This window comes from Pan troglodytes, chromosome 1 (assembly GCF_028858775.2).
Source record: "Pan troglodytes isolate AG18354 chromosome 1, NHGRI_mPanTro3-v2.0_pri, whole genome shotgun sequence".
NCBI classification, from domain to species: domain Eukaryota; kingdom Metazoa; phylum Chordata; class Mammalia; order Primates; family Hominidae; genus Pan; species Pan troglodytes.
Genome location: NC_072398.2, coordinates 199,320,149 through 199,347,974, shown reverse-complemented (window position 1 = coordinate 199,347,974; position 27,826 = coordinate 199,320,149). Strand labels below are relative to the sequence as shown.

Below are 27,826 nucleotides of genomic sequence, written 5' to 3'. Positions count from 1 at the left end.
TACAGCAGCCCAGAGGAGAATGCAACTGACCTGGCTAAGCCCGACACACTGCTGGGCCTCACTGACCTGCAAAACAGTCATAGTTACTTCCAACTACCCACTGCAGGGAGGAGAGCCCTGCACAGGGCCTCAGAGCTCTTTATCTCAAAAAGCCAAAAGATAATCACCATTACCCAGAATAAAGCCCCCTAGCAAACTAGAATGTCTGGTGTCTTTGGCTTTTGATTGAAATGTGGTCAGCTCATTACAGACACTCGGTGTAGACTGGGTATTATGCTGATCTAAAGATCTGACTTGCAAGTACAGATGTCTGTGCTTAATAAAAGTGGGGAGAACGTTATGACTTAATAAATGGAGTTTGTCTGGAAGATAAAACTAGGGCCTGAGAAAATAGAAAAGGCCAGGCTATGAAGTTTGAGGTAGCTGCTTTCAACCCAGAATGCCAGCCCTAAAACTGCTATGAAATAGCTTCCTAAATAGACCTTCAGGCCATACTGAACTGAACCCGGCAGGCCCCTCAGCTGGCTACCTTATACTTCAACTTCCCTCTGGCAGTGGAGAGGAGCCCCACATAGGCAATGTCCCCCCAAGCTGCTGCTTTCTGCATGGCGTGGTGTATAGGATGTACTTAGTCACTGAAAGAATGAGTGGATGGACCTGTAGCTGAGAAATCACTGTGGAAAACATGGAACTCCAGAGTTTCATCCTTTTATTGAAGCTTACAATTTCACTGGACTTTTGGCCCCAAATGAAAAAAAATGCAAATTAGAAAAAGTATTGGCAGGGAGAGGTGACCACTGTCTCCTGGAGACTGAAGCCAAGCAGAGCATGGCAGGCAAGTGAGGGGTCCCAGCTGCAGAGGGCAGAAGCCTGGCCAAAGATGCCCAGGGAGCAGATTTGTCTGAGCAGGGCCAGCCCCAGGCAGCTAGAAGTTAACACACAAGGATTTATGGGTGTGGCAGAATCCAAGCCACTGGTCCCATAGACAGATCTCTCTCATGCTTGGTCAGATTCCACTTTGGAGAAAATGGGCTTGTTTGACAGGATGGCCTGGTGAGGGAACACAGGTACTAATGGTAACAGGCCGATGAACACTCACCACTGGCATCAGGGTGGAGCTCAGCTGACTGGACACTAACTCCATTACAAGGACCTGCTCCTGGTGTCAGGCTGTGCCACTCAACTGCTCATGGCCATCAGGACATTCAACTTCTATCCTCTCCTCCATCAGGCCCCTATCTGTGTGGCCTCAGCCCCGGTCCTCACTATTTGGTGGCTATGATGCAGGACTCTCCACCCTCTTTTGGAACAGTGTTGCATCAAGCAAGGGAGAATGTTCTTCTAGAGGGACAGGAAAAGAAGAGATGTCCACATACTTCTCTCACTCTAAGAAGCCAGGAAAGGTCCCTGGTGCACTCCACTCTCCACAGATGGTTGGGTCATAGCATCCGAGAAGCTGTCATGGTGACGAAGTCCTCGAAGCTGAGCCGAATGTTGCCTTGTACAGCTGTGTCCTTCTCCCGGAAGGCCTCTGTCAGCACCTGCAGCTGGGTGCACACCTGGATGAAGCGGTCAAGCTGCATGGCAGGATTGGCAGAGCGTGGGCAGTAGCGGGAGACCAGAAGCTGGGTGAACTGGGGGCTCAGGTTGTAGCCCATTTGGGACAGAGCTGGAGAAGAGGGGCACACAGACCAGACACACAAAAACCTGCCATGAGCACCTCCATCAATCAGCAATACTGGATCACAACAGTTCAAGGAACTTCGAGAGGATGGGCACAGAAGCACAAAGAGGGTAGAGAAATCCCAAGGGTCTGTCTAAGATGTCAGAAGCACAACAGGGACCCTGTCTGGATGCTCCCCTTAGGTGGAAGGCCCTCATCCCTCTTTCTCCAAATCTCCATTATTGTCTCTTCAACTGAGGCTCAGGGGATTGCAGAGACGACAACGGACTATCCGCAATCATCTCTGACTCGTTTGCATTCCAAAAGGAAGCCTGAGCTCCCAGGACCACCTTGCCTGGGGCAGACATCAGAGGCAGCACAGCAGAGGTATGAGGACCTGCTCTGGCGTCAGCCACTGGGCAAGTTGCTTAGCCTCACTATCCCTATCTTATCATCTCTAAAATGGGGATAATACTTAACTTGTAGGTTCTAGTAAGGATTAAAACGGGTGATCATGTAAAGCACTTAGCACAGTGACTGGCACAGAAAAAGCACTTGGTAAATGCTATTTTAATAAAGTCACCGTCACTCCAAGGTCTCTTGGAGCATCCTGTCTCTTCACTGGGATGCTTCCTTCCTTCCTCTGTTCATAACTTACCAGGCCAGGCTAAAACCTCAGCTCTCCATTTGTTATGCGGGCCCTTGGGCAGGTTACCTACACTAAACCTCAGTTTTCTCACAGGTAAAAGGGAGATTATAAGGGATTCTTCATTGAAGGGTGTGGAATTATAAATAGTACCTAGCACATGGGAAGAATGAATTACATAAGCCTATTAAAAATAGCAAGCATTCAGTAAATACGTTTTGTTGTGGTTAATATCACCCTTACTAATATCCACGACAAAAGCTGGCAAGAGTAGGTGATTACTATAGGTCATCTCCCCTCCCTTTTACTGGGGGCAGATGTGGTGCACTCACTCCTGCCCACAGACCTCCTTAGTCTGAATGAAATCCACAGCCTGGGCAAAGGACTAGACTCTCTGGGGAGCCCTTTCTCCCTCCTGGGTGGCAAAGCTCCCTCTTGGGTCCTCCCGCGAACCTCTTACTAACCTGCCTGAGCCCAAACTGTGGCCTCCTGCCTTACACAGTCAGTTTGGAACCAGACCTGGGGCTGTGGCCTCAGGTCATCTTCCCCAACTGCAACTTTTAGAGTGCTCAGGGTCCCAAAAGTTGGGAAAGAAACTGTCCACTAGCAGAGGTGGCAACAGACCCATCTTTCTGAGCCCTGTTCAGGGCTCTTTCCATTCTACATGCTAGAAACTGGACAGGAAGGAGTCACCCAAGCCACACACACTGGTCTCATAGTCCTTAAGGTGCCAAGTTTCCATCCTTAAGGCTCCCTGTGGCTGGGGCCGTCTCACCCAGCACTCCAGGGTCCAGCCCTGATTCTGGACCCAGGTGTTTCCTTGCCCTGGCTCTTGGCTCAGTGCCCCAGCTGGGTCAAAGAAGGGGTGAGGGATGCAGGCCTGCACTGAGAACAGCATTTTGTAGTGCAGGTGGACATTCAGTAACAAGAGGAAACCCCTTTGTTGTATCTTAGGGTGTAAAGAGAAGAGTCTAGCTCTGCCCTGCCCATCATGCCCCGGCCATGACCCGCACCTTGCTGCAGCTCTGTGTAGCTAATGGAGCCCGAGCGGTCCCGGTCATACTGCTGGAAGAGGTTCTTCCACTGCTGGATGAATTTCCACAGGGCTGAGAAGCCGTAGACATCGATGCGGCCTGACTTGGTCTTGTCAAACATGTCTGAAGGTGAGGAGGGAAAGGAGGGGAGGAAGGCTTCAAGACTGAAGGCCAAGGGTCCCCCTCAGGACCCATTGAGGCAGCCCTTCTCTCCAGGCTGGAGTAGGCGACTTCACAGAACCAAGCCCTGAGGCCCAGATGCCTGCACCTGAGACACCCACATCAAGCGTTGCACCGTCCTCCTACTCTGGACACCTTTAGCCCCACCCCATCCAGAACTGCATTTTCTCTGCAGGCTTGGCACCTGACCCCTCCCTGCTGTTTCCTACAGGGGAGGGAGTACCATTCTACAGAAGAGGAAACTAAGTTAACCTGTAACTAGGCAGGGTCTAGAACTTAAGAAAGATCTCAGGAAAAGAGCTCTCAGTCTAGGGGATCTCACCCTGAACCTAGCTTCCTCCCCACAGTCCTCCCTGGTCAATGAATTTCTCTTCAGAATGTTCACCCACCCACCTACTGTCCACTCTCAGGTGGCTCTGCCCCAGCTCAGGCCCAAGGGCAAGGCGGAGACTCACTTATCATCATGAGGCAGGTCTCATCATTGAATGAAGACCAATTGCAGTTGACCAGGGCCTGCTTTAGCTCCTTCATGGAGATATAGCCACTGTGATCTGAGTCCACCGACTGGAACCAGGAGTAGGCCTCAGGATCCACATTGGGAGGGGCGCCACCTGGAGGAAGGGGTGTGAAGGCCATCAACAGAAATGCCAGGAAGGGCCAGCCTCAGTAACTTCCTGGCTACAGGTTTTTCCTACACACGAAGCTTCACAAATTCACCTTCCCTGTCTTCCATCAAGCTGACATTCTTACTCTGATGGAAGAGGACCTTCAGTGAAGATTCATGAGTATTTGCAGTTGATTTCTATTCCATGAGTCCTCTGGAGTTCTCGTATAGTGTTCCAGACACTACTCTTAATTGATTTTATGTTTTTAAGGAACGGGGACCCGTACCCCTGTAGCATTTCAAGAATTCTCTGGAAAAGGTGAACTGCGAGATGGGGGAATGGGTGGTAGATAAAAGTGTAGAAGTGGCCAGGCACGGTGGCTCATAACTGTAATCCCAGCACTTTGGGAAGCCGAGGCAGGCGGATCACCTGAGGTCGGGAGTTTGAGACCAGCTTGACCAACATGGAGAAACCCCGTCTCTACTAAAAATACAAAATTAGCTGGGCGTGGTGGCACATGCCTGTAATCCCAGCTACTGGGGAGGCTGAGGCAGGAGAATCGCTTGAACCCGGGAGGTGGAGGTTGTGGTGAGCCAAGATCACGCCATTGCACTCCAGCCTGGGCAACAAAAGCGAAACTCCATCTCAAAAAACAACAACAACAACAACAACAACAACAACAAAACAGTGTAGAAGCTGGTAAGTCTGTCTACCTTAGGACACTGAGTTAACTGGCCACAATCGGGGTCCCTTCACACAAAGACAGCCATGGGCAGTTGTGGAGGACAGAAACCACTGCCTAGTACCAAAGCCCAGTAAGGACAGAGGGAAAAAGGTATGCCTGACTTAGGGATTAGTCTGACTTCCTTGGAAAAATCCGGGCAGGTTCTAGCCATCTTCCTAAAACATCGGTGTCATAGGGGAGCAAGGGCCACAGCCCCGGGGCAGGAGAGATTCTGTAACATGTTTGAACTGTGTAGTTTGTATAGAAGGGCTCAGGCTTTGGAATCAAAGCAGACCTGGATTCAAACCCTGGATCTGATCCTTACTAGCTCGTGTGACTTTAGGCAAAATGTACAATTTTCTGAGTAATGATTTTCACATTTCTAAAATGAACCCATTTCCCCAGAATTGTTGTGATGATTAAATGAGATAACAGCAAAATAAAATCCTCAGCAAAGAGCCTGGAATGTGTGTATTCTGAGATATTTTCACAGTGAAACGGATATTTAAACTGAGTTTCTCCCCATGGTAGGCTACATTATCGTCTCCTGGCTAATAATCTCTAGCCAGGAGACACAGTCTGCACACCCACAGACATTGTACTAATATGGTACAATGGTTTAAAAGGCCAGTTCAATAATCTATTATTAGATTACTTGCTAATCTCCCCTTCCCTTAAGAGCATTGTACATCCTCTCCCACTGCCTGGTGGCTTGCAGAGGGGCATCCTTTCCCATCCTACTGATGTCAGTCTTGATCAGGGGGTGCTCTGGCCAAAAGAATGCAAGTGGGCGAGACATACAGTACTTCAGAGAAGCTTTAAGAGGCATTGTGCATTCCTGCTAGCTCTCCTGCTCTTTCTCTCTGCTACAAAGATAACATATCCCAAACAGGAGCTGCTCCTTCAGCATGGATCCCTGAATGAAAAGACACAGGGAACAGAAACTCAACAGCCAGCTAACAGCTGCTGACATGTAAGCAAAAGAAAGTAAGCATGAGCAAGCAATACAAATAAATGCTTGCAACAAAACTAGCTGACAAACTTCTCATTTTGAGGACACACACTGAAGCTGGAAGCAAGATGCTAAGGTGCCAGAGACCAGGCTGCCTGCGCACCCACAGGAAGGACAAAGGCTGGCCATGGATAACTCAGAACCACGTCAGAGGTACCCGGAGTCCAAGATTACTACTTACCCTGTCCATAAAGCCCAGGCTGCTGGGCACCGTAGGAACTTGGAGGTGGCTGACCATAGGGGCCCCCCGGAGCTGCACCGCCATATGGTCCTCCTGGAGTTCCAGAGGGGAACATCCCAGGATTGGGGTGTCCATAGGGCCCTCCACCAGCTGGTGGTCCATAAGGCCCTCCAGGGGCAGGACCCCCATAACCACCACCAGGGGGTAGCCCACTACCATACTGCCCTCCACTATTGGGGGGTCCAGGGTAGTAGCTACCCGGAGGGGCTCCTGGTGCTTGTCCTGCAGCTCCTGGGCAGCCCTGCAGGAAGAGCAAGATATCAGTCAGAATGATGAGGCCAGAAACTAGGCAGAGTATGGCACTTTACAACTATAAAGCACTTCCACCACCATCCTTTCAACTGATCCTATAGGTAGGGTTGGAATTATGATCTCACTGCTCAGATGGGCAAACTGAGGCTTCCAGAGGAGCAACGAGTTACCCAAAGTCACCCCGCCAATGACCTGCAGAGTCAGGGTTGAAATCCTCCTTTCCTAACTCTCCTTTCCTGCACGTCAAGGGGCTCCACAAGGGCTGGGATCCTGTCTGGTTTGTCACTTTATCCGCAGCTCCCAGTGTAGAATGGATGCTCAGTAAATATTTCCTGTATGAATGAATAGGCAAATGAATCAAACAGAATTCCAAATGCCCAACCTGTGGTACTCCCATCTCTATCTGCAGAACTCATGGGGCAAACGCAGTCTCTAACACACACCCCTGACCCTCATCAGTCACAAATGACATAGCTATAGCATGGATTCATCCACAGCATGTCTTCCTTACCCTGATGTAAAAACATTTCCCTATCCTCACTCACAACTCTGTGAGGCAGGCAGGGGAGACCCTATTCCTAAGGCAATACGATACAATGCTTTCAACGGCCAGTTCAACAGCTAGGCATGGTGGCTCACACCTGTGTAATCACAGCACTTTGGAAGTCTGAGGCGGGCAGATTGCTTGAGCCCAGGAGTTAGAGACCAGCCTGGGCAACACAGAAAAACAACATCTCTACTAAAAACCTGGGCAACATAGAAAAACTACATCTCTATTTAAAAAATACAAAAATTAGCCAGGTGTGGTGGCGCACACCTATAGTCCCAATGACTCAGGAGGCTAAGGTGGGAGGGTCACCTGAGCCTGGGGAGGTCGAGGCTACAGTGAGCCATGATCACACCACTGTACTCCAGCCTGGGCGACAGAGTAAGATCCAATCTCAAAACAAACAAAGAAACAAAAAACAACCAGTTCAAGAGTTCAAGTTCAGGTTCTGCCATTTACTAACCGGACTGACTTATCCTCTCTAAGCCTCAATATCTTCTGCTATAAAATGGGAATAATAATAGCTACCTCTCAGGTTAGTTTGTGAATGAAATGAGGCCAGCTATGTGAAGCCCTTTGACATTGGGCCTGACACAAATTAAGCACTCAATAAACACCATTAATAATAGCCTCCTACAGAGGACAAGACTCAAGTCCAGGAAAGTCACACACAGGCTGTGTGGAGGGTCTGGGACCAGAACCTGGGTCTCTTGGCTCTATGTCCAGGGCATTTGTGCATTAGAGCATACATGGGGGCATTCCCTCTCTCATCCATCTTCCCACACCAGTAGCCCTCGGAGTGTTCCGCTCCATCTCCCTAAATGGCTAGCACAGGACCCAGCAGAGCACAGCCCCAACACATCTGCAGACAAGCTGAGCTCAAGGGCACAGACAGCAGCTAGGCCCAGCTCCGAGAACGGCACCATCTAGATATGTTCTAGATCAACCTGTAAGTGCACCAGTGGCCAAGCCACTGAGAGCCTGGGCTTTCTCTTTTTATTGTGTTTGATAGCTTGAAATAATTACTCTTAAGGCTAAGGCCAAATTCATGAGGTTTTTTTGTGGGGAGGGCAGGAAGCAGGCCCTGTCACCTCCCCCACTCAGCAATCCTTGGGAGCTTTTCTACCCTAGAAGCTGTCATAGCTACTAGCAAGACTCCTTCACAGACAAGAATGGCTCACACAGATCTCAATTTAAAACTCTGCTCCCATCAGCTAAGTTCATGACTGTGGGCCCGTGGCTTCATCTCTCTGAGCCTGCTTCCTCACAAATAGAACAATTCCTTCCTCACTGGACTGTTCTGCAGATTATAAAAAATAAATGCAGCAAAATTCTGTCAGTTTAATTTTTAGCTAAAGAATCCTTTGATAACCAACCTGGGCAACATAGTAAGATCCCACCTCTACAAAAAATTTTTAAAAATCAGCCGGGCATGGTGGTACACATGTAGTCCCTGCTACTCGGGAGGCTAAAGCAGAAGGATCACTTGAGCCTAAGTTGGAGGCTGCAGTGAGCTGTGATTGTGCCACAACACTCCAGCCTGAGTAACAGAGGGAGACCCTGTCTCCAAAAAAAAAAAAAAGAGAGAGAAAGAAAGAATCCTTTGATAAAATAAATAAAACAAATACAAGAAAGTTGCTCTGGCTGAAGTAAGGTGGGAGCTCCAGAGCCCCTACAATATGGAACCCCTCCCTTGCTACATTCTGAGGGGGCTCTGAAAACCCCTCACAGTGACTGAAAAGACAGTCTGAAAACCACTCACATAAGAAAAATAGTTTTTACAACAGTGCCTGGCATAAAGCAAATGATCAGTAAGTCATAGCTGCTATTGCTATATTAATTACTGTTATCAGCAAAGTCCTGGGCCAAGTGAACTGTGCGCGGTGGGGTATAAAGGAGAGTGAAGCAATCTGAAGGCGCTCGCGGTTAACAAGACAACATGTAGACACTGTGTAACGTCTAACAAAACAGCATAAGGAAAACAGGTGTTTGAAATGGAGACATAAGTCATGTGCCATAGGACTGCAAAGGAAGGAGGGTAAAATCAGGGAGTGTTTCCATGAGAGTGGCATTTGAGCTAGGACTTAGAGAATGAACAGGATTCCCAAGGGGTTGGAGAGGTGTGACAAGAGAAATACCCAGAAGACAAGTCACTTAACCTAACCCCCATTTTACAGATGGGGGAGGGAGGGAGGGACTTGCCCAAGTAATGCTGTGAGCTGGAGGAAGAGACAAGGCTGGACCACTCCCTTGCACCCAATGACTCCCCCTGCCTCCTGCTACAACACTCCTTCATTAAGCAATAGGGCTCAGGATTCCAGCATAGGATGGAAAGGGAGTGGGAACTCTGCAGAATCTGGGCACACGCAAAGAACAGGCCAGACACAAAGCCAGAAGTAGCTGCCCCACTATAAGCCCTGTGAGCAAAGCTATAAACCGCACCTGGCACCTAGGAAAACCCACCTAGGAAACCACCTATAAACCACCTAGGAAACATCCCCAGGCCAACAAAGCAGGTGCTGCCAGGCAGGTCTCCTGCCCTTCTGGCTATTGTAGTCTGGCAGCAATTAAACCCTTTCCTTTCTGTCCTGCATTTGAAGACCTCCTCTGTAGTTTACAAAGTACTTTCACAAACACAAACACTACAGGCAGAATCTTGCCAATGGCCTCCTAACAGAAAAAAGGAAGATGTTAGTTGCCCTCTTTTACAGATGAAGAAACTAAGCCACGGAGCTGTTAAAGGACTTCATTCAGCACGCATTTTCAGAGTGACAATATTGTACTAGGCTCTGTAGTAGATCTGAGGACACAAGTAAATGAAGTCCTGCCCTTAAGGAGCCCACAGATAATTGTGATACAATCTGATCAGTGCCATCAGAAAAATCTACTTATGTGCTATCAAGGAAGCTTAGATGGAGGAATTTGTGCTGTTTGCAGAATGAATAAATGAACAATGTATGAAGTGGGTCAAGGAAAGCTTCCTGGAGGAAGTGGCAGTGATATTGGAAATGGTCCTTGAAGGATGCATAGACATTTTCCAAAAGGCAGGCAAGGAAGGACACTCCAGACAGAAGAGAGAAGAAAGACAAACGCACAGACTTAAGAGTGAGCATAGTGCATTCAGGGAATGAGTTAAACCGCAGAGCCAAGAATGCAGTGTGAACCCAGAAAGGCAGGCCCTCTATACACTCGTTGACCAAGCACCTCTCCCCCTGCATTTCAGTTAGCCGTGAGGTATCAGTGTCTAAGAGTAGTTTCTGTCTAGCATCTCCCCCACCCAACAGTAAGCTCCCCAGGGGCAGACACTGCACCTCACTCATCATGGCACCCCAGGGCCCAGCACAGTGCCTGGCACCTGCAAGCCTCCACAAATATTTGGACAAATGAACACCACTCTAAAGAGTTTTGTTGGGGCTTTATGCCGGAGAAAACAGAGCACTATAGAAGGGTTTCCAATAGGAGAGGAACGTGATGAGAACCTTGTTTAGAGAAGTAACCAGCGGCGGTGTGGAGGATGAGCCAGCTAGGGAGGCAGTAGCCCAGGTGCTGGGCAGGCAGGGCATGAACCAGACAGCACACTTGGGGATGAAGAGAACGGAATGGATTCTGAAGCTATTTCAGAGATAGACCAGACATGACTTGGTGACTAATTAGATTAGGAAAGAGATGGAGGAGGAGTGAGGAAAGTGTTCAGAATGACTCGGGTTTCTAGCTTTTGCACAAGATGAAGGAGGTGGAGCCAACTGAGACAGAATCCAGGCTGCACAGGAAGTTTGGGGAAGAAGATGAGGTGGTCCCCACCTCACAGAGGGTCACCCAGTGTCACTGAGTTGTTAGCAAAGGTCTGAACCACGTTCTTTTACACTACTCCATGCTCCCAGCCCTTTTTAGAGTTTTTCCAAGAGTTATTTCATACTGATAAACAGGATTGTGAAGGCAGGTGGAGGGGAAGGACAGGAAGAGTTCAGTAACTGCAGCTTCTGAAGCAACACAGAAAAACTATCTCTAGGGCTCTGGCTGATTGCAAATAAGCTACATCTGATGCCCTGGGGGGACTGGGGGCAACAAACATTTACTGAGGCTCTGCTAGGTGCTTCCAGTTCAACCAGCTCTCACTAATCCTCAGTCCTGTGAGGTAAACAGTGTCATCTCCATTTCGCAGATGAGAAAATTAAGGGGCAGAGAGTTTAATAACATGCCTGAGATCATGCAGCTAGAATGGGCAAGTTGGGATTCAAGTCAGGGTCTGCATGACTCTACACTACCCCCTTCTGTTTGTTCACTCAATAAATGAGTGAGTGCCTAGCATGTGTCTGTGTGAGGGATTGTGCTAAATGTCTTTGTCAAATATAATGAATTTCTACTGTGGACAGAGGTAGAGGGGGAAGGCTGGATTAGGTGATCTCTCAGAGCCTTCAAGCCCAGAAATCAGGGACTCTTTGAAAAATCTCATTCTTTTTCGTCCCAGCACCTAGAGTCACTTTGAGAGCCAAGCCACATTTTGGAAGACACCCCAAAGACTCTTCAGTTCAACCTCTCAGTTAATAATGGAATCTCTGCAGAACCACCTGGAATCTCTACCTGCACTTGCGCAAGCAGTAGGGATCTTACCTCCTCCCAAATAACCACCTCAGAAAGTTCGGTATTTTTTTTTTCTTTCCAGTTCTGAGGACTCAGTCTTCTAACCTCAAGACCCCTGTGAAGCTTAAAGGTATCAAAGGCTGTTCCAAGCTGAGCCCTGATGACGAATGGAGGAGGGAGCATTGCAAAGACAGGTTCGTACCCCAGAGCTACCCTTCAAGTGCACAGGAGGAGGTGGGAAGCCCAAACTAAGGGGTTAAACAATCACAGGAAGACAAGAGGAACAGTTCAAGCATTCACCAGCAGAGCCACTTGAAATAGGAGAGAAGCATGCAACCAATAAACAATGAGCCAAGAACCATCCCCAGACTTCAATTACCTCTGTGCTCACACTTTCAAATCTTTCCAGCTTCATCACTCCTGAGCTACAGACCCACGCATCCAGCAGCCTCCTGGACCTTCCCTCCAAACCCATGCCTCCCTGTGTTCTCATCTCAGTGAATGGAGCTCCGTTCTGCCTAATCATCCAAACCTAAGGCCAAGTTTTCTCAAATCTACCTCCCAAGTGCTTCTCAAATCTCCTCTACCAGGTCACAGTTCTCTTTAGCCTAGATTACCTCAATAGCGTCAAAACCGGTATCCCTGCCTCCTGTCTCTCCTGCTTCAATCCATTCTCACAGCACCCCACAGTAAGCACTCCAAAGCACAAATGGGACAAAACACTTCCCTGGCTCCCTCACTACTCTTAGGACGAAGTCACACTCCCCAAAAAGGCATACAAGGCCCTTTGGGATCTGGCCCTTGCTTACCTTTCTAGTCTTATTTCCTACCCCTTTCCCCCACATCACTACAACTACACTGAACTTCTTAAAGTTCCTCCAAAACACTAGGCTGTCTTACTTGCTTCATGGGCTTTGTGCAGCTATTTCCTCTGCTGGAATAGTATTCCTTTCTTCACTCAGCTAATTTCTACCAGTGATTCAGTTGTTGGCTTAAATATCACCTCTTTTAAAAATGCACCCCTAGACTGAGTTAGGTATCTCACTCTCCCGTGCTGTACCTTACACTTACTCCCATTTAATACTTATCACATTGCCTCTTCAATCTGCATAACTGCATTACTCCTCCACTTGGAGTATTCTACATGCCCAACACCATACCTAGCACTTTACGTGGATTTTCTCATTTAATCTTTAGAGTAATTCTGAGGTAGATACTATTATGACCCCATTCTAAAGAAGGGAAAACTAGTCCAGGCGTGGTGGCTCACGCCTGTAATCCCAACACTTTGGGAGGCTGAGGCAGGTGGATCACCTGAGGTCAGGAGTTTGAGACCAGCCTGGCCAACATGGCGAAACCCCGTCTCTACTAAAAATACAAAAAATTAGCCAGGTGTGGTGGCGTGTGCCTGTAATTCCAGCTACCTGGGAGGCTGAGGCAGGAGAACTGCTTGAACCCGGGAGACGGAGGTTGCAGTGAGCCAAGATTGTGCCATTGCACTCCAGCCTGGGCGACAGAGCAAGACTCTGTCTCAAAAATAAACAAATAAATAAAAAATTTTTTTCAAAAAAGGGAAAACTGAGTCTCAGACTTTTGCAACAAACTTCTGCAAGGGAGTGACAAAGCAGGGATTTGAAATCAACTCTCTCTGGCCTCAAAAACTAAGCTCTTAAGCACTGAAATCCACCAAGCTCGTTCCCCCATAGGACCAAAGGGTGCTTGAATTTTACTACTCCAATACCCAGTCCCTGCTTGGGTACCCTGGACTGGAAGCAGTGGAAAATTACAGGAATTCTGACTCCTAACAATAGGCTGGAATCCTCCAAAGCTATGTAGTGGGTGGAGGGGAGGCAGCACTGACTGAGATGCTTTAAAACAACTCGTTTCCTTTCTTAGAACACCTGAGACCAGGAGGCGGACAAGGGTATGGTAGGAAAAAAAACAACATTTCTTTTTCTATTCCAGACTCTTCTCTCTGTGCTCCTTTTCAGTATTTCACTCCAGGAATAGCCCAGGCAGCATGGCATCATGAGAGCAGTCACGGCAGCAAGAGCTGCCACCAGACACTGGCATGTACTAGGCACTAGCAACACGCCAGGCTCCCTGCATTTTAACCTCATTTTAGCCCTTTTCACAGGTATTATTTCTCCCTTTATACAGGTGAGGAAGCTGAGGCTCAGAGCCCTTAGTTTGTCCAGGGGTATATAACTAGTAAGTAATACAGCTAGAATTCTAGCACAGTTCTGTCTAACCTGTCACTGCTTTTAGGATGCACACAAATTGTCCCTAATGCTTATTAGCATGTAGATTCCTGGGTACAGAACAGGTCTGAAGTGGGACCCAAAAGTGTGCTTTCTTAAACAAGCTCTCAGGTGATTCTGAGGCAGAAGACCAGCCACTGGGAAACAAGGCACTATGAATGTTTTTTCAGCCTGTGTTCCTCAGAAATACTAGAGTCAAAAAAGTGACCAGACATCTGAAAAGAAAGCGGGGAGGCGGAGTTTCTATGGTTAGATATGTTTAAGAAATACTGCATATTATATTCCTTTCTGGATGATTTACAATGTACATTAGCAAATTAAGGATTCTGAAATAGCTTGTGGTCAATAAACTTATTCAGCTATACTTAAGAGTATTTCCAAAACTTTAGTTAACTACAGAATCCTCCTATATTAACAATATCTATTAAAACCTCCCAAGACTCAGCAAATGGAATGGACTTTAGGAAGCAACTGCTATGCTACACTTCCTCCTAACTCCAGCCCGCACTGGCCTCTCTCTTTCCTACCTCTCTCTAAGGATGCAATAAGAGAAGTCCTAAGCTCTGGTCATGGCCTCACCCTCACTTACTACGTGTGACTTTTGGGAAGCCACTTAACCTCTTTGGGTTTGCTCCTCAGCAGTTAATTAGGGGTAATAATACCTGCATGCCGATAGGGACTTCATGATTAGGATAATGGAGGTCCAAACACTGTGTAACCCGCACAAGACTGCACTCCCTGGAAGGACTGTTACATCTTTTGGCCTGTGACTAAACTCAGTTGAGCACTGTGTAATATACCAATTGATCTTGTTTTCCCACATTTCGTTTATGGATTTCATCTCCTAAATAACTGTGTGATCGCAGCCCTCTGTGGGCTTCATTTCCTCCTCTGTAAAATGAGGGCTCTATTTTGAGGACCCTCCGGGCACTGGCCTTTTAGAAGTCTACTAAAAATCAAAATGCTAAAGGGCAACACATGTTACACCTCACTATGTACCAAACGCTTCGTAAGCATCACCTCCTGACTCTCCACAACAGCTTTATGAGGCAGATCCTATTATTCGGCCCTATTTTACAGGCGGAAACTTGGACTCAGAAAGGCAAAACAGCTTGCTCAAGGGCTCACGACTATTTAGGTGGTAGAGCTAAGATATGAACCTACCTCTGACACCAAAGTGCACTTCAACACCCTACTATCACCCAACAAAGAATTCTGGCCACAGAATCACCTTGCTGCGGTATTCCTGACTGAATCAAGATACGCTGGGGAAGAGGCATCTGAAGATAGCCCGGGTTCTGACCTCGGCCCTGCTGCCTAACTGCCTGGTGACTTCAGGTAAGTTCTGTGTCTTCTCGGGGTTCACTTTTCTACAAGCGAAATGGCGGTGTTGAACTAAGTCAGTGGTCAAACCAGCTCACTTGTGGCGCCTGCTACAACCAGTTTCCTGATGACTCTGATGCAGTGTGGGGTGGGTCCGGAAGCCTGGATTTTTATCCGACGCCCCAAATGAGATCGGCGGAACCAGAACTCTAAACCTCCGGTCATGGCTGATGCCCCCGCCCAAGGCCCCCATGGGGGCCTTGGGAGGCTGTGGAGCCCAGGCCAGCGCCAGCCTGGACCTGTGGGGTCCAAGGTCCCCAAATCCTCGCGTGAGCGACGTCAAGGGGGCGCGACACGACCTCGCGAATGTGCGGTCCTTCATGACGTGAGCAGGGCGCGACCGACGGTCCCTTTTCGGTTCTCTACAGCGCAAGGCCTCGCTGAAGCGAACCCATCGTGGGAAGGGCGCGGAGAAAGCGGGGAGAAAGAGCAGGGGGACGTCGGGCCTGCGCCTGGCACCGCCGCTACCTGGATTCGCGGGCCCCTCACACACTCACCTGCCGGTAAGGATAGCTGGCCATGGTGATTCTGACGTCACACTCAGGCAAGGGGTGGGGCTTTCCGCTCTCAAACCCGCCCCTCGTCTCGGCTTTGGGGCTGGGCCCGCATCTGACTGGACGTCCGCGCCTGTCAATCTTGGGTGGTGCTGTCGGCCGACGGAAGTGACGATGGGGGCGGTGGGCGGATGCCTACCGAGAGACCAGGGGAGCTAAGTGATTGATGGAGCTTCCGGAAGTCTTGGCGGCTGTACCAGCGCTAATGTTCCTCCTTTTCCTGAGGTGGAGTGGGCCGAAGAGGTGGTCAGGTTGGGAAATTTAGTGAGAAGCCTGGGTGGGGTGTTGCTGCGGTAGCCATGTTATAACCTGGCAAGTGGGACGCATGATAGTGACGTAATTGCTGGAGTAGCTCCTGAGTTTCCGCAGATGAGCCGCGGGAAAGGAGACGAGGGGCGGTGGCCAGGCGGTTGCCCTGACAACGGGGAACCGACCGACTCTTCCCGGTAGGGAGAGGCGATGGCGGAATTACTCCTCTAATGTCAAGGTACTGGGTACTAGTTAGTACCCTTGTAGTGGGATACAGATCTGTGGTCTTTGGAGAAAAAAACCCCAGATCATTAGAGTTGGAGGAAAATTGAATTATCTAGTGCCTCTTTCTTCATAAATGGGGAAACTGAGGTGCAGAGAGGCAATTGCCTTGCCCTAGCTCACAGTGGGTCGCCTAGAACCGGGGTCAATGGATGTCCAGTTCTCAGCAGGGAGGTCTAGGTCGGTCCCCATCGTAGGTCAAATCCTAGTGACAGTGATCTCAGCACCATGTACTTGCCACTCAGTGGTTCCGTTTCAACACTTATTTGTGTGCTTATTTGATTTCTTTGTCAAGTTCTTTCATGTGGGCTAGGGTTTTGTCTGTTTTTGCTTGTCATTATAACTCCAGTACCTAGTATAGCGACTGACACGATTATTAAAATAAATGAATAAATGAATGTTACGAACTGTTATCCAGTCTAGTCCATCTATCTAACCAAGTGCACTTTCCAAAATCACAGTGCTGATCATGCCACTTGCCCACTGCACAGCCTACAATGGATGCTCTTCATCCACGCCTACAAAATAAGGCCCAATCTCTTCATTCTGGCACTCCAGGCCCTTCAGAATCTGGCCCAGCCTCAACTTTCCAATCTTACGGCCCCTTCTGCTACTCTGTATTTCTGTGCTCAGTTCCACCATTCAGCACTTCTGCTTTGGAGGGAGGATCTTTGTTTTATCACTTTCTAACTGTATCACCTTAGGCAGGTTTTTTGTTTGTTTGTTTTTAATTTCCAACTTTTAAGATCAGGGGTATATGAGCAGGATGTGGTTTGTTACGTAGGTAAATGTGTGCCATGGTGGTTTGTCGCACAGATCATCCCATCACCCAAGTATTAAGCCCAGCATCCATTAGCTATTCTTCCTGATGCTCTCCCTCTTCCCACCTCCCTCTACGCTCCGACAGACCCCAGTGTGTGTATGTGCTCTCCTCATTCAGCTCCCACTTATAAGTGGTAACATGCGGTGTTTGGTTTTCTGTTTCTCTGTTAGTTTGCTGAGGATAATGGCTTCCAATTCCGTCCACGTCCCTGCAAAGGACATGATCTTGTTCCTTTTTTATGGCTGCATAGTATTCCACAGTGTATATCTACCACATTTTATTTAGGCAAGTTATTTAACCTCTCTAAATTTCACTTTTCTTAGCTGACAGGAACAAATGTGTAAATTTGAAAATGAGCTTATTATACCTGCTCATGCCCCAAACTTAGGTTCAAACCACTCCTTTCACCTGGACCAGCAGCCCTCCCAACTCCAGTCCTGCAAGGCTCAGTTCCAATTCCATTCTCCACCTAACCCTCCCACATTCCCCTTAGCTCCAGAGTTAGCCACTCTCTCTTGCCACTCCCCCTTTGCACTTGGTACTGTCACTGTGTGGTATTCCAGCCTGCCTTGTATAAGAGTTTTCTTTTGGTGTTTTCCCCAAAACCCATTCCTCTCCATCTCAGAAAATCCACCCAGTCTCTCAGGCCAAAAACCTAAGATCATTCCTGTGTGTCCTTTTTTTCTCCACACACTCCCTCACCTCCCTCATCTCCATTTGCTCTAATTCAAACATGTACACATCTGCTCTTTTCTCCCTGTTCGCACTATCACTGTAGTCCAAGACACTATCATCCGTGCCTGGATCACTACAATAGCCGACTGACCAATGTTCCTGCTCTCACTCTTCTCCCCACACTTCATTTTCTCCACAGGCAGCCAGAGTGGTTATCTTATTCCTCGGCTTCAACTCCCTGGGGACTTCCCATCACTCTTATAATAAAAGCTAAACTCATCCTAATGACATTCATGGCCACACATACCAGCATCTCCAGCCTCATTTCTTGCTGTTGCTGTCCCCCTTGCCTCATTCCAGCCATGCCGGCCTGGTTGTGCCACTCCTGGAATGTACAGAGCTCATTCCTGGATGTTGGCTTTGGCTGGTCTCTGACTGCCTGCTCATTCCTGCCTCCAGGTCTTTGGACTAGCTTTTCCCTCTGTCTGGGATAGTCTTCCCTTGACTTTTCACTGGTTGGCTTCTCCTTATCATCCAGGTCTCAGTTCAGATATCACCTGGGGTGGGGGGAGTTTCTTGACACTGCCCCCCACGCATTCCCATCATCTATCTTATTTTTTCATAATACATGTCACTAGTTGAATTGTCCACTTTGTTTACATGTATATTGTAGAATTGTCATTTTCTTATGTAGTCCTCTAACCTCAGCACCTAGAATAGTGCCTAGCATGAATTCAATGTTAGTAGTTATTATTATCATGTATTGAGTGCTTACTAGGTGCCAGACATTGTGCTAAGTACTATGTGGTGTTTAATTTTCACCACAGTCTTTTGAGATAGATACTATTACCCATTTATAATGAGGAGCTGAGGCTCAGAGAGGTTAAGTGACCTTCCTGTTATCAAAAAGATAAATGGAGCCGAGGCGCAGTGACTCGCGCCTATAATCCCAACACTTTGGGAGGCAGGGAGGAGGACCACTTAAGCCTAGGAGTTCGAAACCAGCCTGGACAACATAGTGAGACCCTATCGCTACAAAAAATAGTTTTAAAAAATTAGCCAGGCATGGTGGCATGTGTCTGGAGTCCCAGCCACTCCAGAGGCCAAGGTGGGAGGATTGCTTGATCCCAGGAGGTCAAGGCTGCAATGAGCTGTGTTTGCACCACTGCACTCCAGCCTGGGCAACAGAGAGACTCTGTCTGGGGAAAAAAAAAAAAAAAAAGATAAATGGAGAAGTAGGACTTGATCCCAGGTCTGCATTTTTTTTAACTACTCAGTATTTAATAGTTAGTAGATTGTGTCTTCTTTACCTTCCTAACCCCCCAGTTCAAAAAATATTGGTGGAATTGAGCTGCAAAACTTCAGAAGGGAAGAAGGTTGAAGGTCAAGGGGGTATTTGCCTGGAGAGAGAACAGTGACAAGCTGGCCTGCAAACTGGAGTCATGTGACACACACTCATTTATTCCACAAACATATGATCCCATTGGGTTCCCACCTCTTGCCAGGCTCTGTTCTAGGTGATGAGAATCCAACTCCTATGAGAATTATTTGCCCCCATTCCCCTATGCCCAGCAAAGGGCTTAGGAGAACTATCTGTGGGAGGTCTGTGCTATTTCGTGGATGGAGCATTCACATCTTTTCTTAGGGAGTCAGGAACGTGCCAAAGCCAACAGCCAGGGCTGTGCCTCTGAGGACCCACACAGGCCCAGGTATGTTTGTTTTGGAGGGGGCTGGATAAAAGAGAGATCAGGATCTTCCTAAGACTGAAAAACAATCAACTCACTTCCAAAACCTCATCTACCTGAGGCAGACAGAGGTGGGTGGAGAAGTTCCTGTTATTGTTTCACTTGTAGCCCAAGGGGAAAGCATGGATTCCAGACTTTTTTTAGAACACAGAGCACTTTCCTGAGTTCGTGGAAGCCCTGCGGTTGACCCATTAGAGGTGAGGCAGAGCTTGGTAATGAAAAGCCCATCCACTGGAAAATACTGCCTCCCCTAGAGACACAGCCTCCCAGGAGCCACTTGGCTCGCACCAAGCTTCTGTAAGGCTTACTGAGAAGGAATACCAACACCAACCTAATTATTATGGAATTAATTCTCTTTGATTCCAACTAGATCCAGTTCTGAAATTTAAATTCCAGTTGGATGCTGTGGATCAGAGGATGATTTGCAACTTTCCACAGAAGCAACAGAGGAATGAGAACAGCAGACGTGGCAATTTGGCCACACTCCCCTTCCATTATGGGATCATAAGGAGAGTACATTGACATCGTCTATTCCCATAAACTGTTCAGGACAGCCACAAAAAAGATCTAGTCCTTTGGGATCTCCAGCACCAAAAAAAAAAAAAAAAAAATCCATGGCCGGGCACGATGGCTCACATCTATAATCCCAGCACTTTGGGAGGCCGAGGCAGGCAGATCACCTGAGGTCAGGAGTTCAAGACCAGCCTAACCAACATGGTGAAACTCTGTCTCTACTAAAAATACAAAAATTAGCTGGGCATGGTGGCTTGTGCCTGTAGTCCCAGCTACTCCGGAGGCTGAGGCAGGAGAATCACTTGAACCCGGGAGGTGGAGGTTGAGTGAGCCAAGATCGCACCACTGCACTCCAGCCTGAGTGACAGAGTGAGACTCCGTCCCCCCACCTCCAAAAAAAAAAAAAATCTAGTCTTGTAAAGGGGTTAACAGACCCCAGATGAAGAAAGAGTCTAATTAGATCCTGTTGAATTTGAGTGACAGAGGAAAATATTATGACAAAAAATGAAGATTTAAATTCCAGAAGCATCAAAGTTTAGATTTTTCTCTGCAGAATAAATACACAGCAGCCTTTTCTCCATCTTATTGAGCAGAGGGTTTCTCAAATTAAGGACCCTCCAGTCCCATCCTTCACACTGCCATCAGCGAACTCCCCACTCGGCAAACCTGACTTGACACACCTTTGTGAGAAACCCACCAGTGGCTTCCAACTGTCTTCCCTGCTCATGCTCCAAAATCCAATCACACTGTCCTGTCTCCCGTCACTCAGCCTGCTGCACCCAGTCATTTCTGGGCCTTGGCACGTGCTGTTCCCTCTGCCTGAATCCATCTCTTCGTCTAGACATGGTTAGGTTCCCCAGCTGTGCACTCCCCTGTACCTGGCACTGCCCTATCATCCCACTTTATTGTAGGTGCTTGTTTAACTGTCTGCTCTCCCTGTGGATGCTGTGGGAGCAGGGACCATATCTGTCTAGTTTGCCTTGGGATCCCCAGAGCCTAGTACAGTCCCTGGGACAAAGTAGGAAGAGGAATGGACTCATCAAGTTAGACTTTTCCAATCTGAATGATCTGTGTGCTGCCTGGAAAGCCTGGAGTAGGTTAAGAAATGAAGACAGAAGGATAATGGGGTTGGAACGTGCAAAAGCTGCCTAAGAGGAATGGACGACACATGCCCCTCCTTGCTTTCTCTTCAGCTTACCCAGCTCCTGAACTGATGAGCAAGATCCATGGATTTTTTGCTGACCACAGTAACAGAAGAGACTATAAAATTCAGCTTTCCATCTGGTTCTTCATGGTCCAAGAAAATACAGCGATTTCAAACTCCGGGGAGACATGCATTCAAATCATGAAAGCTTAAACCTAGCCTGTCGTAGAATCCCTTAAGAGTAGCATGAATTTGACTCAGGAAGAAAAGTGAAGAAGGCATCATTTACTCTATAAGGATCAATTCCCTGGTGACCCTTAAAGGGGGTGAGTTGGATGTTTCCTCATAGCAGTTTTTCCCCTCTGGCCTTCAAAGCCAACCTGCTCAATTCCACAGCTGGTCCTTGCGTCTCTTTCTTTCTGCCAGCGCCAACATGCTCCTCATCAGAAGGCCTATCATCAGCTAGTACTCGGCAGACTAGGCTGAAAGAGGAAGCTGGCCTTCCAATGGGAGTGCTTTAACATCTGTCCTCTTCCACTGTCCAAAACCTGGCTGCTACTTCAGTACAAAAATGATGCCTTTGCTTTTTAATGTTTTATGTTAGAACCAGGGTTAACTGAGAATAGCTGGGGAGGGATGAAAAAAGAATCAGCGCCTCCTTTATCTAAAAACATCACATGAGACACTCGGGCATGCTCAGGAGTCTGATTTCATTCTTCTGGCCACCAGCACACCTTTGCTCCTGGCAGGAAAAAAAAAAATAGGGCAAAGGTTCTGAAAAGCCATCAATAGGCTGGTCTCCTGGTATTTGGGACCCAACTAGAGAAGGGAATTTTCAGAAATGTGCTAGAAATACCAGCTCTGCAGAGATTTGACAGCCGGTTTGAAGGCTTCAGGCAGTTTGGATAAGCATCTAGACTTTGGGTACATTTCTGAGCCTGCTCTGTGAGTCCTTTGAAGTGTATCCAACTTGAATAAACCTTCCAGATAGCTGGGGCCAGTGAAAAAGCTTTCTTTGGAAATCCCCCTGGAAGTGCCTTGTTGCTTTCTCACAGGGCAGCCAGCCCATCAGGACAAGAGATCTAAAAAGTAGAGAAGGAAGAAGCTCAAGAGAGAATGTTTCTATAATATTCAATTCACTGTCTTTTTTCCCCTTCCTAGCCTTTTTTACATAGGGAGAAGGACACAACAGATAGATCACCAAACTCCCAGTGGACTTTGAGGACCGTGAGCTTAGATCTGCTCGTGGCTTGCCCATGAACTCTCTGTACTGATACAACCTGGCTGTTTCTAAAGGCCTAGGCTAAGATGTACAGGAAAAGTACCACGTATATTAGAATAATGAAGAAAAACAGGAGATGTTATTCGCCCTCCAGAAAGTCATTGCTGGAAGCACTTATAGAGAGCTAGTGACCATGCATTGGTACAGGCAGAAGGTTCCATCTCATTTCCCAGAGAAGCATTCCCTGGCTGCCTAGGACAGAGCTGGAGCCTGTCTTCTCTCCTGTTTGCACAGGTATTCTAATCACAGAATTACTGGAGCATCAAGAAGTGCCTGCATGCTTGGAAGGGCTTCCAGGCAGATGAACACACCTCAGCACCGGGTGGCATTTTCCCAGGGTGCAACCCGGAGCGGCTCTGGGTCACACTGACAAGGTGAAGTGGATGGGCAAAGAGTGGGTGGGGTACTGAACACGGGTTTCTTTAGGGAATCAAATAGGGAGGGACCTTTAAAGCAGGAAGTGGGACCTTCCAACGTGCTTTGGTTCACTTGAGAGAAGAGGCTGCGTGATGCTCCTTCTCTAACTCAAGAGACGTAGGCATGAAGAACAGGGCACAAGATCCCGAGGAGCAAAGGGTCATCAGCTGCCCCCATCCAGCAGAATCTCACAGCACCACTGGCTGACCACAGGCAAGGAGGGAAATACCCTTTATTTTTTAATTTTTATTTTTCGGAGACTGAGTCTCATTATGTTGCTTAGACTGGTCTCAAACTCCTGGGCTCAGGCGATCCTCCCACCTCAGCCCCTTGAATAGCTAGGATTACAGGTATATGCCCCTGTACCCAAAATGCCCTTTTTTGATCCTGGGACTAAACGGGAAAAGGAGGGCAACAGGGAGCTCTGGCTGCAGCACCAGAGGAACCCACTGGAAGGGAAAGGCAGATAGTTTTGTTTCTTTATTATTTAAAAAATATTAACAGCAATTAAAAACAACAACAACAACAAAAACATTCACAACCTGTCACAGAGTCCTATAAGCTTTGGCCATTTATTCCCAACGGAGTCCTTCATCCAAAGGCAGGTGGGGAATTTCAGCCAAAAGGCCCCTTCATGGTTTTCATGGGTGGGTACTGCTGCTCCATCGGCATGGCCCCAAAGCAGTCAGAGGGATTACAGTGGCCAGCCTTGCCTGGCTGGCCCATGGGACCCGGGGGCCCAGGGATGCCAGGGATGCCTTGCTGGCCCATTGGTCCTGTTGCACCCATCTTGCCATAGCCTGGAGGACCTTGAGGACCTAGGGAGGGAAGGGCCACAGAGGGAAAATCAGAAGACCCAGATCATAAGGGAAAAGAAGCCATAATGGCATCAAATAATACCTTACATTTGATGACTGTTTCTCAAGTTACCACGTTTTCATGAAGACCTAGTCCGAGCCTCACGTTGATTTAACAATAACAATACTGCTGGCAAGTTTTATTTAGAACTTCCATGTGCCAGGCACAGGGCTGAGTGCTTTTGATGCATTATTCATTGAATCTGCACAGTTTCCTGAGAAAGAAGCTATTGTCTAATTTTGTAGATGAGGACACAGGCTCAGAGAGTTTGCACCTCTGGTAAGTTGTGATGCTGGGTCTCAGAGCCAGGTCATCAGGCTTTGGCCATTCTCTTTCAGGCTATATAGCCAAACATTCATCGTAGAGAGCACTTCCAAAGGGCTTAAGTGGCCTCTTCAAGGTGTACAGCCAGTGAGGTGCTGAGTAGAACTTGAACTCGAGTTCCTCATCCCCACCTCCATGCAGCTCTCTCCTACTGCATCATGCTAGCCCAGTTTAGGACTTAAGGACAGGTACTGAGTCTTCCGCCCCCACATCCCCACAGGCCCTGGCAGAGTGTCTTGCACACAGTGGCATTCCTATAAATGTAGTTGACTGGCCTGTTGTTATTTGGAGTTTGACACAGCTGTGTCATAGAAGAAACAGAAAGAAAAGGGGTCTCTGCTGCTCTGGATTCATGGTCTCAAATGGTGGTATTTCCTACCTGGGGGGCCGGGAAGACCATTTTCTCCTGCAATGCCAATACCAATGTCCCCTTTTTCACCTTTGGTACCAGGCAGTCCTGGAACAAAAGAAATAAGTAAGTCCTATCCCTGAGCAGAAAAATGACACAGCCAGTCAGATTACTTGAAACACACACACACACACACACACACATCCCATATTCACAACAGACCTCATGGAATACTTAGGCCTGCCCCAAAGAACTACATGTGTCCCTTGGGAACTGTAGGGCAGAGCTACCTCTTACTCCTGGCAAGCCCTGCCGTCCTTCTCTGCCAATCTGACCAGGGAGCCCAGGTGACCCTGGAGCACCTGGCCTGCCCGGAGCACCATCCTTCCCTGGAGGCCCTGGTCGTCCCGGAGCTGCCGCCATCTCCATGGGGAACTGCATCCTGGAGGTGTAGTAAGCCATTCTCTCTGTAAAAAAAGGACAAGGACAGGGACAGGTCAGAGGGTCCCCCAGGGACTCAGAATGACTGCAGATGCTGCATATAGGCCACCAGCATGAAGTCCACAGCAGCCTTCCTTCACAGGGATGTCAGGGCAAGGAGTATGGGGGTGGGTCTCGCAAGGGGGGTCCCACGTCCTGGCCTCCACATCGCTCCCCATGGAGATCCTTCCAAAGCCCAGATCTGACTATGGCATCTTTGCTCCAACACCCCTCATTAGTTCACCGCTGGCTTCAGAATAAAGTCCGCATTCCTTGCTTGGCATTCAAGGTCTGCTTCCCAAGCAAGACGTCCAGCCCTTTCAGGACAGGGCCTGCGTTTTCCCCAGTCCCTGGCACATCAATGTTGGATGAACAAATGAACAGAAAAAAACACTTCAAATAAACCACCCCAGCCATCTTACAGTGCCGCTCGCCCCTGTATTTAGAGCTCACTTCAGGCAGACTCGTTTAATACCAATTTTCTTGTCTGTCTCCTTTGCTCAAGTGGGGGCTCGGGGAATGCGGGAGGGAATCATTTTATCTCTGAACAGAACAGGTGACAAGGAAGGTCTGAAGGATAATTGAACATCTGCCTGTCAACCCCAGGCCTGTGAGTGTGTGGAGGGTGAGAGCAGGAGGACATTGAGCTTTAAGGAGAAAGAGGCCAAGGCAGGGCAGAGAAGTCACAAGGAAGGGCAGGCAGCACCCACTGCCACCCAGCTGGCTGCCAGTTACCATCAAACATTTTAATGATCTCTTGTCTGATGAACCTCTTGATTTCATCATAATTCACCATGTCTCCCTGAAGAAAGAGAAGAAAACCTGCCTCAATTATACTTCCAAGCCTGGCATTTTCCCCTATGGAAATAAAGGTTGGGGAGGAAGGCAAAGGTCTCAGGAGCCTCCCACAGATTCTTTTTTTTTTTTTTTTTTTTCTGAGACAGAGTCTCACTTTGTCACCCAGACTGGAGTGCAGTGGCGCGATCTTGGCTCACAGCAACCTCCGTAGATTCTCAATCCAAAGTCCTAACCACCCAGATATGATACAAAACATTTTGTGCTTAAGTGCATTTTTCTGGGGAGAGGGTCCTATCATCCCCACCCTTCCGCACACAGTTAAGAGCTGCCCTCTGTGGGAGCCAGGCTGTTTCCCACAGAATGTCAGCAGGAGCTTGGAAGATGATCCGAGCTCCACCCCACATGCCTGCTCTATGGGACAGTGCCCACAGCTGCCAGCATTCCCCCTTACCATGGAGCCAGGCACACCAGGCAAGCCAGGGCTCCCCGAAGGCCCCGGAGCTCCAGGGTGGCCTCTCTCTCCTGCAGGGCCCGGTGGCCCAACAGGCCCCATGGAACCACTCTTGCCAGGTCCACCAGGCATGCCGGCTCTCCCCTTCTCTCCTGCCTGGCCCTTCTGTCCTGCAGCTCCTGGATCACCCTACAAAGATAGATACTTAGTGCTGTCAAATTTACATCATGATGTCTCACCAATCTGCTCTTTTCTCTCCACCCTCCCACCAGGCCCCCAGCGTCTCCCTCTAGACTGTGGCCACAGCATCCTGACAGGTCACTCCACCTCACTGCCCCAGAGTGGTCCTTCTAGAAGACAGTTCTCCTGGTGTTACTCCCTGCTTAGAAATTCTGATGGCTCCCAAATGTCCTCAGGATAAAGCACTCATTCGTTGGCCGGGCATGCAAGGCCATTCATTATGTGGTCCTGATCGTTCCTTCCTCAGCCTCCTCTCCCCACCCTCTGCCTCCCACCAGACCTCACTGGTGATGATTCTCTGATTCTGCCATGTTGTTATGGTCCTGAATGCCCTTCCCCTCATCTCTCTCTATCCAGTGCACCCCTCCTGAGCTGAAGTGTTCCTGTTCTCTCCGCAGCCTCTCCAACTCCCCAGGCTGGGTTGGGTGCTCCTCCCTCTCATCCCACAGCGCTATGTCTCATGTCTTCTGGAAAACTTGCCAATCCCTAGTGTAAGTGTGACTGGTCTATTGTGAGCACCTATTGTTCAGGGACCTCTGTTTACCTGAGGCCAGGACAAGGGCCTGGAATGTGAGCAGGAGCAAGGGAGTGCTCGGGAAATGGAAACAATGAATGAATCAATCAGTCAATCAGTGAGTAAATGAACTGGAGATTTCCTTCCCCCCAACCACAGCTAATGACCCCATGTGAGAAATTTTCAGACACTATCCTGCTCCAAGTTCTGCATTTTTTCCCCCTGCCCACTGGCCTTCCTGTGTCTCCTCTCTGTGGCTAAAGCCGTAACTTGCAGCTGGGCTTCATCCACTCGTGAGCTTCTCCTCTCAAGCCCAGCCAGTGCCCACTCACCTTGGGACCAGGAGGTCCATAGAATCCCTGCTTTCCAGGGGGTCCCTAGAGGAAAGCAAAAGTCAGAGGTGAAGTCCAGGCAGCATCTCTGAGGCTCCCTGGGGAGGGAGGTGCAGTGAAGAGGCCCCTTCCACAGCCTGAGGCCCCCAGGTGTGTCTAGCCTGGCTCTGTGTGAGAAAGGAGCGCAGCCTCCCTGCCCAGCTGGAAGGGAAAATAATGTCCTCTGGGGCATGGCCTTGTTTAAGCATGTTGGCTGGGCCCCCATCACAGATGAAGAGAGGTGAGAAGTCAGAATGAGAGGGCCAGTCTGTGGCATACTGGGGGGCCTGGAAAGACCTGATACCCAGGAGATGTTTGTTTGGAATTTATTATTATCATTATTATTGTTGTTGTTGTTGTTTCTTTTTGACCAGGCACAGGGTTTAAAAAAAAAAAAAAAGGTAAAACAAATCTCACTCCCATCCTTGGCCTCAAGTCTCTAATTCCTCTCCCCAGGACAACAGGGTTAACAATTTCCAGAGACAGCCCGTACATAGAAGGAATGTTTACTGAAAAAAATGAAGAGGGGTCAGGGCAAGGCGAGGAGCGAGAAGCACCCCCAAGGAAACAGAGAAGACCAGTACAACTGTACCTCTTTGCCAGCTGCACCATCCGTACCAGGTTCGCC

The 27,826-nt window shown here is 48.5% G+C and overlaps 2 protein-coding genes and 1 long non-coding RNA gene across 19 annotated transcripts in view; 1 reads left to right on the top strand and 2 right to left on the bottom strand.

Moving 5' to 3' along the window:
• Positions 1–692: 692 nt before the first annotated feature.
• On the bottom strand, positions 693–16,033 carry PEF1 (penta-EF-hand domain containing 1). 10 transcript variants are annotated; one of them, XM_063803761.1, is made up of 6 exons: positions 15,627–15,997; positions 6,550–6,689; positions 6,046–6,346; positions 3,979–4,134; positions 3,323–3,466; positions 693–1,669 (listed from the first exon to the last, which is right to left on the bottom strand). In XM_063803761.1, exons 3-6 carry the CDS (start codon positions 6,158–6,160, stop codon positions 1,440–1,442), a joined length of 645 nt encoding a protein of 214 aa, XP_063659831.1. In that variant the 5' UTR covers positions 6,161–6,346; positions 6,550–6,689; positions 15,627–15,997; the 3' UTR covers positions 693–1,439. The 10 variants fall into 10 exon arrangements, with proteins under 10 accessions (XP_063659831.1, XP_063659833.1, XP_063659836.1 ...); XM_063803763.1 differs by lacking the exon at positions 15,627–15,997 and adding an exon at positions 15,050–15,614; XM_063803766.1 differs by lacking the exon at positions 15,627–15,997 and adding an exon at positions 15,168–15,612.
• On the top strand, positions 16,018–27,819 carry LOC134809276 (uncharacterized). The gene is made up of 3 exons (XR_010154603.1): positions 16,018–16,170; positions 22,631–22,770; positions 27,655–27,819. It is a non-coding gene; the product is annotated as an uncharacterized LOC134809276 (long non-coding RNA).
• Positions 23,281–27,826, bottom strand: part of COL16A1 (collagen type XVI alpha 1 chain) — a 51,483-nt gene continuing 46,937 nt past the window's right edge. For 7 of the 8 annotated variants that reach the window (XM_016957964.3, XM_016957971.3, XM_016957977.3 and 4 more), the window contains 7 exons: positions 27,791–27,826; positions 27,160–27,204; positions 26,074–26,262; positions 25,560–25,626; positions 24,635–24,811; positions 24,375–24,452; positions 23,281–23,631 (listed from right to left, as the gene is read on the bottom strand). In XM_016957964.3, coding sequence (XP_016813453.1) covers positions 23,429–23,631; positions 24,375–24,452; positions 24,635–24,811; positions 25,560–25,626; positions 26,074–26,262; positions 27,160–27,204; positions 27,791–27,826 — 795 coding nt within the window. In that variant the 3' untranslated portion in view covers positions 23,281–23,428. Of the gene's footprint in view, positions 23,632–24,374; positions 24,453–24,634; positions 24,812–25,559; positions 25,627–26,073; positions 26,263–26,857; positions 27,205–27,790 lie in introns of all 8 variants that reach the window. The other variant, XR_010154602.1, reaches the window with a different exon arrangement.